General features: G+C 36.0%; 1 protein-coding gene across 1 annotated transcript in view; it reads left to right on the top strand.

The window, feature by feature from the left end:
* Nucleotides 1–16,477, top strand: part of LOC103606846 (S phase cyclin A-associated protein in the endoplasmic reticulum-like) — a gene marked incomplete at both ends in the record, with an annotated part of 78,468 nt that overhangs the window by 29,936 nt on the left and 32,055 nt on the right. Inside the window, 6 exons of the mRNA XM_008591383.1 lie at nt 3,923–4,185; nt 7,345–7,575; nt 10,691–10,858; nt 11,786–11,861; nt 12,089–12,206; nt 12,469–12,580. Coding sequence (XP_008589605.1) covers nt 3,923–4,185; nt 7,345–7,575; nt 10,691–10,858; nt 11,786–11,861; nt 12,089–12,206; nt 12,469–12,580 — 968 coding nt within the window. The remainder of the gene's footprint in view (nt 1–3,922; nt 4,186–7,344; nt 7,576–10,690; nt 10,859–11,785; nt 11,862–12,088; nt 12,207–12,468; nt 12,581–16,477) is intronic.

Here is a 16,477-nt window from a genome sequence, read left to right as displayed (position 1 = left end):
TGGGGCATGACTGAGCCTGAGGCCCCCCACCACCTCAGCTCAGAAAAGCCTGGGGCGCTTCCTGCAGCTCGGTGGTTGTTGCCAGTGTGGTTGTGCTTGTCGAGGGTGTGTGGCCAAGGCCCTTGGCCCCCACCCTTGGGACTGGATGCAGGTGTTGCGGGGCATGGCTGAGGCCCCTGGCCCTCTCCCCTTTCTGGTTTGGTAGCTCAGGGGACTTCTGGTCCTTCTAGGTGTTACAGGTGTTCTTTGGTGAAATGAGACCTTTCCTAGTTAATGTCAAACTCTATCTCTCATTGTGAGTGCTGTTTTTTTCTTTCAGTTTTGTGTTGGATTATTTGCTGTTCCCACCGCTTAAACTCTGCACTGGAACTAATTTGTTGTCCTTTGCTTACTTCTAAAATGGGGGGACTTTCTGTGGGAACCAGCACTTGAGTTCTGTGGTTGAGCTAAGTTGCTGCTTTGCTGCTGATTCCTTAGGGAAGGCTTTTTGTGCAGCTCAGGTTTTAATGGTTGATTTTATAGGTACTTCTGGGTCTAGTGAAATCTGTTGCACCTGGGTTGTGTAGAAACACTGGTCTGGGCCTGAGTCTTTTCATGAAACTGTACCCCATGCAAATCTATATTCCTGACAAGTCTCCTCTGAGTGGTCCTATGCTGATTGGGGGGCAGGTCAGCTGTCCTTACTGTGCCTCAGTGTTCCCCCAGTGGGCCCATCTCCCCCACCGCCTGTGCTCTAAACACTTCCCATGGGACAGGCCGTGGTCTGGTCCCTTGCGATGACTCACTGGCCTCTGAGTGGCTCCGTTTTTTCAGTTGTTGTGTCTCCTCGGTCCTGTGTGGGACCATGGGAACCATATTAGTGGTCTTGCTGGCCTGGGGGCTACCAAAGTCCTCTTCTCCCCTGCTACGTTCAAGCAACTTCATCTGAAAGGCACAGCTGTGGCTTTTGCCAGCTCCTGCTCCGTGCACTTAGCAGCTCCAGCCTGGAAGTGGCTGGGATTCAAAATGGTCAGAGTGGTTTTTTCTTTCTCTCCTCATGGCTTCTCCCACCTTCATGCACTCTGTAGGTCTCTCCTCCTCTTCTCCTGAGCTATAGCAGCCCCAGCTTGGCTGTTGTTGATTTTTTATAGTTGTAAGTTAGTTGATTTGTGGGAGAGAGTGATGCTGGGGACCGTCTATTCCACCATCTTGACCAGAAGTCCTTTCTCATACTTTTTATGCTGCGTGATATGTAGTGATGACGTTCCTGTTTCATTTCTGGTGTGATTTGTCTCTTCTGTCTTTTTATCTTTGTTAGTCTTTCTAGAGGTTTATCAGTTTTGAGTTTTTCGAAGAACGAGGTTTTTATTTCGTTGATTTTCTTTATTGTTTTATTTTCAATTTCATTTAAGTTTGCTCTTGTCTTAATTATTTCCTTCCTTTTGCTTGCTTTGAGTTTATTTTGCTCTTCTTTTTCTGGTTTCTTGAGGTGGGAACTTAGATTATTGCTTTGAGACCTTTTCCGATGTGAACATTTAGCAGTATAGATTTCACTCTCAGTAGTGCTTTAACTGCATTCCACATATTTTGATATTTTTTGTTTTCATTTTCATTCATTTCTATGTGTTAAAATTTTTTGAGACGTCCTCTTTGATCCAGTATGTTGTTTAATTTTTGTGTTTGGAAATTTTTCTGTTATCTTTATTTTATTGATTTCTCTTTTGATTCCTTCTGGTCAGAGAACATATTTTGTATGATCTCAGTTATTTTATATTTGCACAAGTTTATCTTATGACCCAGAATATGGCTTATTATGGTGAATGTTCTGTGGACATTTGACAAAATTTCTTTTTACTGTTGCTGGATAGATTGTTCTATATGTGTGTGATTACCTCCTGTTGTTTGATAGTGTTGTTTAATTCTTTTATATACTTGCTTATTTTCTGTGTGGTGGTTCTATCAGTGTCTGAGAAGAGGGGGTTAGAAACTCTCATCTATAATTGTGGATTCCTCTTATTTTCCTTTCACCCATATCAGTTTTTTTTCTTTATGTATCTTGAGTCTCTGTTGTTCGTCATGTACATATTTAGGACTGTTTTGTATTCATTGTGGGATGATATTTTTATCATTATTGATAAGTATATTTTTTTGCTTACAGTAATTTTCTGTGCTTTGAAGTCTACTTTTCTTATATTTACTATAACCACTCCTGCTTTATTAATGTTTACATAGTATATCTCTTTCTATCCTTTTGCTTTCAACTTACCTCTGTCCTTGTATTTAAGTGAGTTTCTTTTAGGTAACATATAGTTCAATTATATTTTTTAATATACTGTGCCTGTCTCTATCATGTAATTTGTATATTTAGACAATTTACACTAATTTACACTTAAAGGAATTGTTGATGCATCTCCACTTAATTATTTGTTTTATGTTTCCTCTATTTCTCTTTCTACTGCTTTTTTTTTTTTTTTTGCCTTCCTATAGGTTACTTGAACATTTTTTTGTGATTCTCTTTTGTAAAAGGCGAAAGATTTCTTTTGATTTATTTATAGTGTTTTAGAGTATGTTGATTTGTATAATTTTCTTACTGGTTGCTCTAGGTATTACATTATACATACATAAGTTATCACAGCCTACTGGTATTGACATGTACTCTGTGAGTGAAATGTAGGCAACTTTCTTCTAATTGTTTTCCTCTACACTCTCCACTTTTTAAATATAATTATCTCAAGTATTTTCTGTATGTAGATTGAGCACTACATCAGATGATGATATACTTTTTGCTTCGCCATCAAAGATGATTCAAGAAACTTCTTTTTTTTTTTTTTTTTCGTGACCGGCAACGGATCGCAACCCTCAGTGTCGCGCCCGTACCGGACCGGGACCGGCAACGGGATCGCAACCCTCAGTGTTGCTCCTGCAACTCGCTCAGCCAGTGAGCAGCCGGTCTGTATGTGGGATCCGAACCCTCGGCGGGAGCGCCACCGCGCTTCACAAGTGGCGCACTGTAGCAGTGCGCCACCGTTGCCCAGAGTTTTTAAATGTAAGGAGCAAGACCTGGAGATGAAAGTGGAGTTACTTTATCTTGGCCAGAATTGTAGATCTTTGAATTAGTTTTGACAGACTACAGTTAGCCAGTAAAACTTTTAAATTATTGCTATATACATCTCTATACATATACATCTATGTTGTGACATTTTGAAAGATTTTAGAGGAAAATTCTTATTTATTTTAGACTATTTTTCTCTGTGACTTGGTCCTCAGCCCTCAGTTTCCATGTATACGTGGTGAAATCTTGAACTAGATCCTCTAGGTTTCCTTCAACTTAGTATTCTATAATTTTATGATAATGGAAATAGCTTATTTAAGTTAAGGTATGATACTAATGCCGGGATAGAAGAAAGAACTTGGACTTTGGAGCTAGGCTTATGTTTGGATTCTGAAACATGGAGAGGTAGTTTTTACATAGCCATGGACACCATAACCAATGTGCCTAGACTTGCATCTGGACTTTACCTTTACTAGGTTTGTGACCTTGGGCAAATTATTTCTCTTTGTCTCATTTTTCTCAATAATAAAATGGGGGTGATAGTACTGATCTTATAAGGTTATTGTGAAGATGAAAAGATTTATCATTTATAAAGTACTTAGAACAGTGCTCACACATGGTATGCACTATTTAACTGTTTATTACTTACCAACTGTATGACCTTAAGCCATTCTTAATCTGAATCTCAGTTTTTCCATTTGTAAAATAGGGATAGTTATTCGCACACGCACATATTTTTTAAAATATGTAAAAATACATCTTGTACAATAGTTAATGTCATGTTGGTATATTTAATGGGAATTAAATTAGAAAATGTTTTTATTTTATAAGGTTTCAAATTTTTTATCATCTAAAGAAATCTTGATTTATTTTCTTCCTTTAATTGCATAGAGCAAAAAGATGCTGAGGGATGGGAGACTGTTCATAGAGGAAGGCCTGTTCGTTCTCGATCAACAGCAGTGATGCCGAAAGTTTCCTTAGCAACAGAAGCCTTGAGGTCAAAGGATGACAGCGATAAAGAAAATGTATGTCTTTTACCTGATGAAAACATGCAGAAAGGTGAATTTGTTGAAGATGGAATTTCGAATACTATAGAATCTCATCCTAAAGACTCATTACACTCTTGCGACCATCCACTTGCTGAAAGAACCCAGGTAATACATTCTGAAAATCCTATTATTGCCTTTTTGAAAGGGGTGTGTGTGTTCTGGAATGTGTTATTTTTCTGCTTCATTTTTAATTTTTAACTGTGAAACATTTTAGATCTACAGAAAATTTGCAAGAATATAACAGTGAAACACACATCCCCATCCTGTTTGCTTAGATTTACAGATTAATATTTGCCATATATTTTTTTTTTGACTCATATGTCACACACACACATGCTAATCATTTGAGAGTAATGTGCAAACATTGTAACCATTCACCTTTAACTACTACTACAGCATGTATCTCCAAAAAACAAAGAAACTCTTTTATATAACCACATTATAATGATAAAATTCATGGAATTTAGCACATAAAATATTATCTAGTTTATAGTCTATATTTAAAATTTTGTAGTTATGTCAATAATTTCTTTATAGATTTTCCCTGCTCTAGGACTCGTGGCTCACTCGGGTGAGTGCGGTGCTGGTAGCTCCGAGGCCACAGGTTCGGATCCTATGTAGGGATGGCCGGTGTGCTCACTGGCTGAGTGTGGTGCGGACCACACTGTGCTGAGGGTTGCGATCCCCTTACCAGTCAAAAAATAATAATAATAATAATTTTGAAGAATACATTGCAGTGCTTTTGTATGTGTGTGTCACAGGTTCGGATCCTATGTAGGGATGGCCGGTGTGCTCACTGGCTGAGTGTGGTGCGGACCGCACTGTGCTGAGGGTTGCGATCCCCTTACCAGTCAAAAAATAATAATAATAATAATTTTGAAGAATACATTGCAGTGCTTTTGTGTGTGTGTGCGCGCGCGCGCACTGTCCTTTGTTCATTGTTTGTTCATAATTCAATATAGCTTATACATTTTTGACAGGCTAAAGTAATTGTCCTTAGTGTCATATCTAGAGGGAGATAATATCAAGTTGTCCAGGTTTGTTTTTAACTTTGAATGCTTTATTAAGGTTGTGTTCTCTTGCTTTATTTGGATGTTACTGAAAATGGAGATGAAATTTTGAACTTTTTCTACTTTTACTTCCTGCAAATCAAGTGTAGAATAATTTGCTAATATCTAAAATAATTTTTTAGAGTTAATATTCCCAATATTTCTTCTGTTAGTCTAGTTGAAGTTTATTTTACTTATTTCATGAACCAATATATTCGTTTACATATTTGTTTATATAAACGTTCGTGTTTAATTGGTATAATTTTATGTAAAATGGTTGATGAAATATGGGAGATATTCTTTGATATAGTACAGGGGCTAAGTAAATCAATTACAAAATAGTTGTAATATTTTCAGTCTAGGATAATATCTGTTTTTTAAAACTCTCTCCTTTATTTCCCCACTGGAAATGTTCTTCAACTTCCTTGTCTTCTCTTAATGATGATAATGGCTCTTAATCTTACATTGTTTTTGATGTTTTATAACTCTTTAATGTGTGTACGTTATATGCCCAAGTGAGATTGCAAGCTCCTTGAGGGAAGTATCTTATGTTGCGCTTTAATTTCCCTCAATATGGAACAGAGTCCTAGACACATAGGAAGTAATCAGTATATATTTGTTGGAAGTAACTAAGAAACTCTTTAATATAGGAAAGCTACATTTAAGATACTTAGTGAAGAAATTACTTTTCATATCACTTAAATATCTAGCATTTTTGATAATGTGTGTTTTTGCTAAAAAATATAACAATATAAAAATTATGCTTGTTTTGTGTAGTGTATAAATTTATGATATTGGGATTTCAGGAATAATCCCTACATAGAACTTTTGAATAATTAAACTATTGCTAAAATGTTTCAGTATAAAAATTCACTGCTGATTGAAGCCAAATTGGTAATAATATTTGTTTTCTCCACTGTTACTCTAAAAATAGAAGTAGCATATTTATATCTTTTCTCAACATTACTTTATAATTTAGCTTTGATTTTGTTATATAAATGATATTGAGTTTTTAATAAACAGGGTTGACTATATTGTAAACATCAGTAATGCTAATATAAATATTGCCAAGAAGATTATAAACCATGGTGACTGACATATAAATAATGTTGATAGCAATATAAACAAAGTGATACAATTTAAATAATGCTTATGCTAAAATCACCACTTTGGGACACTTTAAATTCTGACCAATAGTAGAACTTTTAAAGTAGTTTATAAGACTTGGCCAAGTTTAATGTTTGTGTAAATAATTAATCAAACTGGAGGTTTTATGGCCACTGCAATGTTTATCTCATGTTTATTTAAGAAGTGATGTGGGTGAGTTTTAAATTCACAATTTTAGATTTTAGCTCTCCAACTTGGATTGTAACTAGAAAACATAGCACCATTCTTTCTCTACTCTGTTAAAAGATGAAGATAAAGGCTTGGTTCTATTTACTAAACTAGAACATTTTTAAAGAATGAATATGTGTTTGGCCTAAGCCAAAGATACTGTTTTTTAGATTGTTTTCACATTTCTGTTGGTTTTGTGTCAAATATTCCTCCTGGAATGGGGAGGGTGTCTAAAGTATATGAATCGCATAATGAGACACTGCTTGCTTTATATCTGCACACCTAGGTCAACCTTTTCTCTTTTAGATCTGAGAATTGGCATCATGTGCCATATAGGTCTTTATTAAAGATACTTTGAGGTCATGTTAGTATTATTTGAAGAGAGCAAGTTTTATATTTTTGAGTAAAATGCCCTCAAAATATATTTTGATAAAAAATGTTTTCAGGATGTTTTTAGAAAATGCTGAGTATCCTCATTTGTTATTAGACAGTCTTCACAAAAGACAACATAAATACCTTTAGTTGTATAAGACAAAGTGTTATATTTGTGAACAGATTTCCTTTGTGAGAGATATGACATACTTTTTACAAGTTGGCCTACTAAAAGAAAATATAATTACAGTATATATTGCTTAATTTCTTAGAGTGCTTCAGATAGTGCCCGATACCTAGTAGGCATGCAAGTAAAATTTATGCTGCTTAGTAGTTTCTTTCCTTTGGTTACACTTGAAATACACAAAAAAGATGAGTGAGTTGTCTGTCAGCTAGTCAAGTACTGCTTCACTGTTGATAGGATAAGCAGAGTTAGCTCTTTTAGAGTGGAATAGTGGATAAGTATTTTTTATTATCTCTGATGTATTCTATAAATATATTTTATTAGTTCACAGTGAGTACACTGGATGATGTCAAGAATTCTGGTAGTAGTCAAGAAAATTCTGTGCGAACTTCTGAAATACCAGCTGTTCACATTGATACAGAGTGTGTTTCAACAACTCAGCAAGCTGACACACCTCCTTTGCAAACAAATGATGACAAATTTCTGGCAGAGAAAGCAAGGATAGAGAGTGAAATGGATCCTTCAGATATTTCAAATGTGAGTGCTGCTAACTTGGTAAGAACAACTTATCAGAACTCTGAGTAAATATATATGAGGCATGAACCCCAATAATAATAACTTGTATTATTTATTACTTTATACTTCACAAAACATTATACATGTTATTTTATTTTAATATTTTATTTTTGTAGTAATCTTCTGATAATTAATATTCTTTTTGTTTTGTAGAGGAATAAAGTGAGACTGTGAGAGTTAAATAATTTGTTCAAATCCTGCAGTTTGTATGTGATTTGATCCAATACTCTTTGGTCTAGGATTAAGAAACTAAACCAGTAACAGTAAAGTCTTCCATGCAGAAATGGTGCCTTCTGGACTTACTTTTAAAAACTCCCTCAACGGAGTAATTTAAACAGCTACTATCATTTGATTGGAGTTGGTCTTTAAGATAAAATTTATTTACCATCCTATTCCAGAATCTCTAAAAATGCATTGATTTTCAGTTATTTATAGGTTAATGTTTTGGATGACTATGTATTTCTGTCCATCTCTTTCTATTGCTACAGTATTAAGATACTTAACCTAGGGATAATGTAGAATAGGTCATGCTAGCTTTGTTTAAAGAAGTAACTTTCCAAAGAAATAAGCGTATATAAAAAGTTGAGAAAAGTTATTCAAATTTTACTTTTTAAAGGGCCATTATTACTATACTATATACTATATACTATAGTAATTTCTTCCAAAACTTAATGCCTTATCATGCTGAAAGATGCTATCAGTAGATAGTATTGGGCAAAATTATACATCTTACAGAGATAGTAGCAGTAGATATAGATGAAACTTGACATGGATAGTTTAAGGGAATAAAAGAATATCAGGGATATAGTAATAAGAAAAACAAATGTTTAGATTCCTTTAATAAGGTAAAGCAATTTGTTTTTTATCTTCTGTCTTTTAGTGATGGACTTTTTAAAGGTTGAACATAATTATGGTCAAATAAGAAATGCATTTAATGTATGGGGTAGAAATTGGTCATATATATTTTTTGTTTTCATACTATATATTATAACAAGTTATTTATTTTACAATTTGGTTCTGTGAGAATCAAATTTCAGAAGAGGAAAATGATCCCATACTTGAATAAGCAGGAAATAATTACTTCCCTCATCCTCTTTTATTTTGATCACAAATATAAGCTTGTTGTAAAATCATGAAAACCCTTTGTTATTTTGAGGGTCAAATTTGCATATTTGAAAGAAAACAAGTTAAGTTTTAAATATGAATATTAAGTGTATTAAAAGAGTTTTAACTAAACCAAGATTTAAAAAAAATTTTTTTTTCATTTGTTTTGCTAGAGATACTCTAGATAAGCACCTTATTGTTTAGTTTCCAAGTAGGGGGTTATATAGAATTCCTGCAGTTATGAATGAGCTATTTTTTCTTTTCTTTCTCAGTACGATATTGTTATATAGCTGGTTAAAGTAAAAAAAAAAATTGCTGTTCACTTGTAGAAACATTAGCAAAAAATGACTGTGAAAACCTTTCTATTTAAGGTCAACTTTTGCCATCATTATAATAATATGCCATTATATTACCTAGCTTCCATTGATCTAATTTTTTAGATTTGCTAACATTTTCAAGTTTTAGTGAAAATTTGGAAATTTTCAAAATAACGACATGCGTATATTTATTTGAAGTTCACTGTGTGAAAATAAAGTTGTATATGGATGATTGAATCATATTTTATCCATAAGCTATACTGCAGGTTGAGTATTCCTTATCCAAAATGCTTGAGACCAGAAGTATTTCTGATTTTGGAATATTTGCAGTAACTTAACTGGCTGGGCAGCCCTAATCTGAAAACTCGAAATCTGAAATGTTCCCTTAAGCATTATCATTTGGAGTTTATAGCATTTCAGATTTTGGATTTTCCTATTAGGGATGCTCTACCTGTACTAGGTTAGAATCTTTTCAGGTCTTCAGATAGTAACTAAATAGACATTTTACATTCTAGGGAAGATAAAATTATAGGGAGGACATAGAGAAGGCTCATGTGAGAGCTTACTTTCTGCAAACTTAAATATATTTAACTTTAATATTTGGATTTTAGTTATTGTTAGAAGTTATAATTTTTGTGTGGCACATTAACAGCAGTCATTTTCTATAACGTTTTTAGGGTTTATAGAGAAGAGCTTATGATGCACAGAAATAGTCTCTTTTTGAAACTTCCCCACCCTATTCTATTCCCCAAGGGACAATCTTTGTGTGTTTTGGGGGGTGTGATAGAGAAGAGGGAAGGGAAGCTTTAAAAAAATTAATGCCCAGACTCTACTCTAGAGCACATATATAATAAGCTGGTACTGAAGCATTTGTATTTTTAGTACATTTATTGAGATATAATTTTTGAGACCGGCTGCACCGCGCTCAGCCAGTGAGCACTGTGAGAGCACCGGTCATCCCTATATAGGATCCGAAGCCACGGTGGGAGCGCCGCTGTACTGCTGCGCTCCCAGCGCCACACTCTCCCGAGTGCGTCAGGGGCTCGGCCCTCCTTTGTTAGCTTATTAACTATAACTCTTTGTTTTTTTATTTCAGTGTTTGCTTTAGGGTTTGTAGTATATATCTTTAGCTTCTCATGGGACCTCATTATGAATTAATGATTCTTATGCATATTATTTGTATTACTTCTAATGCTTATTTTAAAATTAAGTATATATATTCAGAAAATGTCATCATTATAACATATATTTTTCCATGTTCCCATTATAGTATACTATTTTTGTTTTATATTTAGTAAATGTATTTGATAAGTAACTTTTGAATTTTGGAACTCAGATGAAATTCACGCCTTGTCATAATAATACATGTTATTTATATAACCTCACAGTTTCTCATACACAGTAGTCTGGTAAAGAAGGTAAGTCGTGGATTATCCATCCGTTATTTTATGGAATATGAAATAGGCTCTTGGTTTTAAAAAACTTCTAAGTCACACAGCTAGAAAAATGTTTGAACATATATTGGACCCCAGGTTTCATGATTCTAAATCAATGCTATTTTATGTATACTGTTGAGTTCATGATTAGAGCAGGCATAAAGAAGGAAATGATTACTTGATTTTCCAGTCCTGTGATGATGATTCTTTTTGTTTATTCGTTTTAACTTTTTATAGTCCATGGCAGAAGTGCTTGCTAAAAAAGAAGAGCTAGCAGATCGTCTAGAAAAGGCCAATGAAGAAGCCATTGCTAGTGCTATTGCTGAAGAAGAACAGTTAACTAGAGAAATTGAAGCTGAAGAAAACAATGATATTAACATTGAAACTGACGACAGTGATTTTTCTGTCTAGGCTAACTAAAAAAAGAAGAGAGAAGACCGTAATAACTTCGTATAGCATACATTATACGAAGTTATACGATTAACATTGAAACTGACGACAGTGATTTTTCTGTGAGTATTTAGAATTTTTAACTTAATTGTTCAAAAATTATATAGAAATAAAATTCTTAGGCCCAGAAAGACTTGGAGTTCATATAGTCCTATTTGAAATAATTTATTTAAAAGTCATTTCCAACAATAATTATTATTATTCTCAGGGTGATTTAGACTTATACAATAAACAGTAGCAAATTGTTTTTAGCACTTTACCATTACTAAGTATTTTCATACATGATGCAATAGACAAGTTGGGAATGGTTATTCTCATTTTACAAATCAAGAAATTGAGTCTCACAGAAAGTAAAAACTCAACATTACTTTTAGTGCAATTTGTAGAGATTGAATGAGAATCTAAGATATTTTACTTTTTTGTATCCTACTAATAAGAAGCAATTGACACATTGCCTTGATGTCACTAAGTACTCAGGATATATATGTTGGCAAAGAGGATTTGTTAAAGAATAACTTAACCATGAATGTTTCACATTTTATTAAATTTTAATGCCCACTAAATAATCTTGGGCTCTTCAAATATGTGCTTTCTATATGTCAGTGTTTATATAGTAATAATATAAGGCCAGTGTGTTTCTTTTTAAATTTACTTTATTTGTCTCTGCTGTTATTGGCTATTGGGCTCTTAATTTGTATAGGCTGTGGTATTTTAACTTGATAATTATTGTTATTACACAAGGTATGTGTTTTTTTTTCTGGTTTTGAGCTGTTGGTTAATTGCAATATATTAACAAGTAGGAAAATTTCATGTATTGTTCATTTCTTAAGGTTATAATTCTATTCAAAAATTTGTTTTTCTGTTTCTCTTGTTACATTTTAGGCTAGCATGGGCAGTGGGAGTGTATCTTTCTGTGGTATGTCATTGGATTGGAACGATGTCCTTGCAGATTATGAAGGTATTTGTGTGTGTGTGTGTGTGTGTGTGTGTGTGTGTGTGTGTGTGTGTGTGTGTGACATGCAGGGACAGTGGGATAAAATAGATTATCTTATTACATGTAGTTTCTGTTTAAAATAAGTAAATTAGAGTGGGAATGCTATTCCCTTTTAAAAGTCTGTTATCAAATAGTGGTTTTATAGAAATATGTGGTTAAACAATAAACAGTGGTTTCTTTTTTCTGAACAGCTCGTGAATCTTGGCGCCAAAATACATCCTGGGGGGATATTGTAGAAGAGGAACCTGCTAGACCTCCAGGGCATGGAATTCACATGCATGAAAAACTTTCTTCACCATCTCGTAAAAGGTCTGGCCTTTGAAGATTAATTTGAAATTTTTCATAGGAGGAAAACCAGCCACTCTTGACTATTAAGTAGAGTTGCTACATGACCTTTGTGGGTACATTATTCAGGACAGTGACATGTCCATTGAAAAATGACAATGCTTTCCTGAAATGGTTGGCCAAAATTAGTTCTGTATACTTTAAGAACTTTGAAATCTAAAGAACACTATTATTGGCCTTATTGTGTAAACATTTGTGTCTCTTATCCATTTCTTTCTGTTAATAGAACAATTGCAGAATCTAAGAAGAAACATGAAGAAAAGCAAATGAAAGCACAGCAACTGAGGGAAAAGTTACGTGAAGAGAAAACATTAAAGCTCCAGAAATTGTTAGAAAGGGTAAGTTTATTTTTTAGGAAATTATGATAGTCTTCAATTGATGGACTTTTTTAAACTAGACTTTTCCTTTTGGTTTGAGAGAAACTAAAGGAACCATAAAAATAATTAAATTTGCTAGCAAATAAAGGCGAGTCTGCCTATTGAAAACTAGGAGGTTTAATTTAAAAAAACCAATTTGTTATTCATAAATTATCTAGTAAATTGATATTTTGCAGGGTTGACATGGATTATTGAATCTGCATTTTGTCGTTTGCCCTTATCATTGGCAGGTTTTCTTCGGGAGGCTTGTCTGAAGTGTAGAATGACCTGGTAGGACAGTTTTGAGCTACGATTATTGGGTTTCTGGTGTGTGCCTATTTTGGGTTGGTCTTGGCCCCTGCCACTGGCTCTGATTTTTACAACTATGCCTGTGGCTGCAGCCAATCCTTTCAGCCTCAGGAATACAAGCTACTGCCCTGGCCCTCTGTTAGTTGTCAGTGTATGTGCATGGCCCAGTAGCCATGCACATGCATGCCCACAGCTGGCTCTGGCTCCCATTGCCACATGCATTTCTGCAGCCAAACTCCAGAGCTGTGTATGCCACTGGCCCTGGCCCCTATCTACCCAGGTGTGCTTGCTGCTCAACACAAGGTGCCACTAGTAATCCCAACAGCCCTTGAAGGCATGGCAGGTACCCTTTAGCTTTTGCAGCCAAAGATCCCATATTTACTGATGTTGCCAACCTCAGCTCTGTGAGCTGCCATGCCCCTGTGCATCATGGGACCCAGAGCTATTGCACAGCCTACATTTGGTGTCCCACATTCCACTAAGCCTGGTGCAACAACAATATGCTCCCTTGTGCCCCCACTCTACTTAGGTCCTCATAATCCCCTCTCCCATGTGATGGTCTTTCCTTATGCATATGTAAAGTCTGGATAAGGTGACTGCTTCTTTAAATACACAGATAGCAATGCAAGGATACAGGGAACAGGAAAAATTGAAAAAACATGACACCAGCATGGGAACATAATAATTTCCAATAACCAACCTAAATACAAATAGAGATCCACAAACTGTTTGATGACGAATTAAAAATAATTGTTCTACAGAAGGTCAGGGAGCTACAAGAGAACACAGATAAATAATTGAACAAAATTAGGAAAACAACACATGAACAAAATGAGAAGTTCAAGAAAGAAATAGAAGCCATAAAAAAGAAGCAGACAAATTCTGGAGTTGATGAATACAGTGACTGAACCAAAAAATTCAACCAGAGAGCTCTAGCAGCAAACTTAGTCAAGCAGAGGAAAGAATTAAAGAACTCGAAGAAAGGCCATTTAAATTATCCAGTAAAAGGAGAAAAAAGAAAATGGAATGAAAAAGTGTAAAGAAAGCCTATGGAATTTATGGGACATTGTCATTGAACCATTATACATATGATAAGAATCAGAAGAAGAGAGTAAGGTTTGGAGAGCTTTTATAAAGAAATAATAGCCAAAAAACTTCCCAAATCTGTGGAGGGACATACATATCCAGACTCAAGCCCATAGAACCCCAAACAGGTTGAAGATAAAGAAGTCTACCCAAGACTCAATATAATTAAACTATCAAAACAAATAGACAGGGGGTGGGAGGGAAGAAGACACAACAATCACAATAATTCCTTGAACTTGTTAAGATAAGTGAATAGATATAATGTTGATGTGAAGGACAGAGAGGGGAGAAAAGGAGGAATTGGTAAAGGAACACAAAAATCAACTAACTGTATATTGATAAATTTAAAAAAACCCTCAAAGACAAAGAGAGAATTCTGACAGCAGCAGGAGAAAAGTGACTCATTACGTACAAGGGACTCCCCTCCCCCACCACCAGAAAAAATTATTACTGAATTTCTCAGCAGAAACCCTACAGGAAAGGAGACAATGGCAAGATATATTCAAAGTACTGAAAGAAAAAAATTGCCAACCATGAATACTATACACTACAAAGCTATCCCTAAAAACATAGGGGAGAGTCTTTCCCAGACACACAGAACTGAGGGAGTTTTTGCCACTAGGCATGGCTTAGAAGAAACACTTCATGGAGTTCTTATAATAGAATTGAAAACATGATAAAGAGCAATATGAAAACATATGAAAGTATAAATCTCACCAGTAGGGGTAAATATATAGTCAAATGCAGAATACCGTATATATCAGTCCATTTCGTGTTGCTATAACAGAAATACCTGAGACGGGGTAATTTATAAAGGAAAGTGGTTTATTTGGCTTACGATTCTGGGACAGCTGCATGTGGCACAGGCCTCAGGCTGCTTCTACTCATGGCAGAAAGTGGCAGGTAGCTGGTGAGTACAAGCAGATCACATGGCAAGAGGAAGCAATGCCAGGGTCCTTTAAACAATCAGCTCTTGTGGGAACTAGTAGAGTGAGAATTCACACTCATTACTCCCCCCTCCCCCAGGGAGAGCATTAATCCATTCATAAGGGATCCGCCCCCATGACTCAATCAGTTTCCAACACTGCCACATTGGGGATCAAATTTCCACATGAGTTTTGGAGGGGACAACACATCCAAACTTCGTCATTCCACCCCTTCTGTGGTAACTCCACCCCTGTGACAGATCTCTTCCTGGGCCCCCAGAATTTTCTGTACATACTTTGATATCTGGGTGGAGGTTCCCAAGCCTTCCCAGCTCTGGCATTCTGTAAGCCTGCAGACCTAACACCACGTGGATGCTGCCGAGACTTCTGGCTTGTATTTTCCAAAGCTGTGGGTCCAGCCACACCTGGGGCCAATTTAGCCACAGCTGAAGCAGCCAAAGCAGCTGTTGGTGCTGGAAGCAGCTTCTCAAGGTGGCCCTGGGCAGCGAGCCCATGGAGGGTGCCTCAGGCCTTTTCCCCAAGACCATTCTGTCTCCCTAGGCATTTGGGCCTGAAATGGAAGGGTTGGCCCCAGAGGCTTCTGCAATGCCTTCAGGGCCCTTTTCTCCTTCTCTTGATAATCCCTTTCCTTTGTACTAATCTTCTGAGCTAATGGTTGCTGGGCTGCACCGTTGCATGCTCTCTGCTTTTCTATTACTTGGCCATGCTGCAAATTTTCCAAATCTTTATACTCTGCTCCCTTTTAAAATTCTGGCTTTACATCATGCCTTTTCTGCCATAACTCAGCATAGGCTGTTAGAAATAAACATGCAGCATCTTTAATGCTTTGCTGCTTGGAAATTTCTTTTACCAGATACATTGGTTCACAACTCTTAAGTCCCACCTTCCACAAAGTCCAAGGGCATGGACACAATGCAGCCAAATTCCTTGCTATGGCATAGCAAGGGTGATCTTTGCCCCAATTCCTGATAAGTTCCTCATTTCTGTCTGAGACATCATCATCTACATGGTCTTTACTGTCCATGTTTCTATCAACATTCTGGTCACAGCTGCGTAACCAATCTCTAAAATCTTCCAAACTTTCCCTCATTTTTTTCTCTTCTGATTCTTCTAGACTCCTTCAACCTTTGCCCATTACCCAGTTCCAAAGCTGCATCCACATTTTCAAGTATCTGTATAGCAACACCCCACTCCTTGGTACCAATTTTCTGTTTTAGTCCGTTTTGCGTTGCTATAACAAATACCTGAGACTGGGTGATTTATAAAGAAGAGAGGTTTATTTGGCTTACGATTCTGGGACAGTTGCATATGGCACGGGCCTCAGGCTGTTTCTACTAATGGCAGAAAAGTGGCAGGCAGCCAGCAGGTACAAGCAGATCATGTGGCGAGAGGAAGCAAGAGAGAGAAGCAAGAGAGGAGGTGCCAGGGTCCTTTAAACAATGAACTCTTGTGGAAACTAATAGAGCAAATACTCACTCATTAATACCCCCGCCCCCAGGGAGAGCATTAATTCATTCATAAGGGATTTGCCCCCATG

Source organism: Galeopterus variegatus, unplaced genomic scaffold (genome assembly GCF_000696425.1).
Source record: "Galeopterus variegatus unplaced genomic scaffold, G_variegatus-3.0.2 Scaffold6885, whole genome shotgun sequence".
NCBI lineage: Eukaryota > Metazoa > Chordata > Mammalia > Dermoptera > Cynocephalidae > Galeopterus > Galeopterus variegatus.
This window is presented reverse-complemented; position numbering and strand designations above follow the sequence as displayed.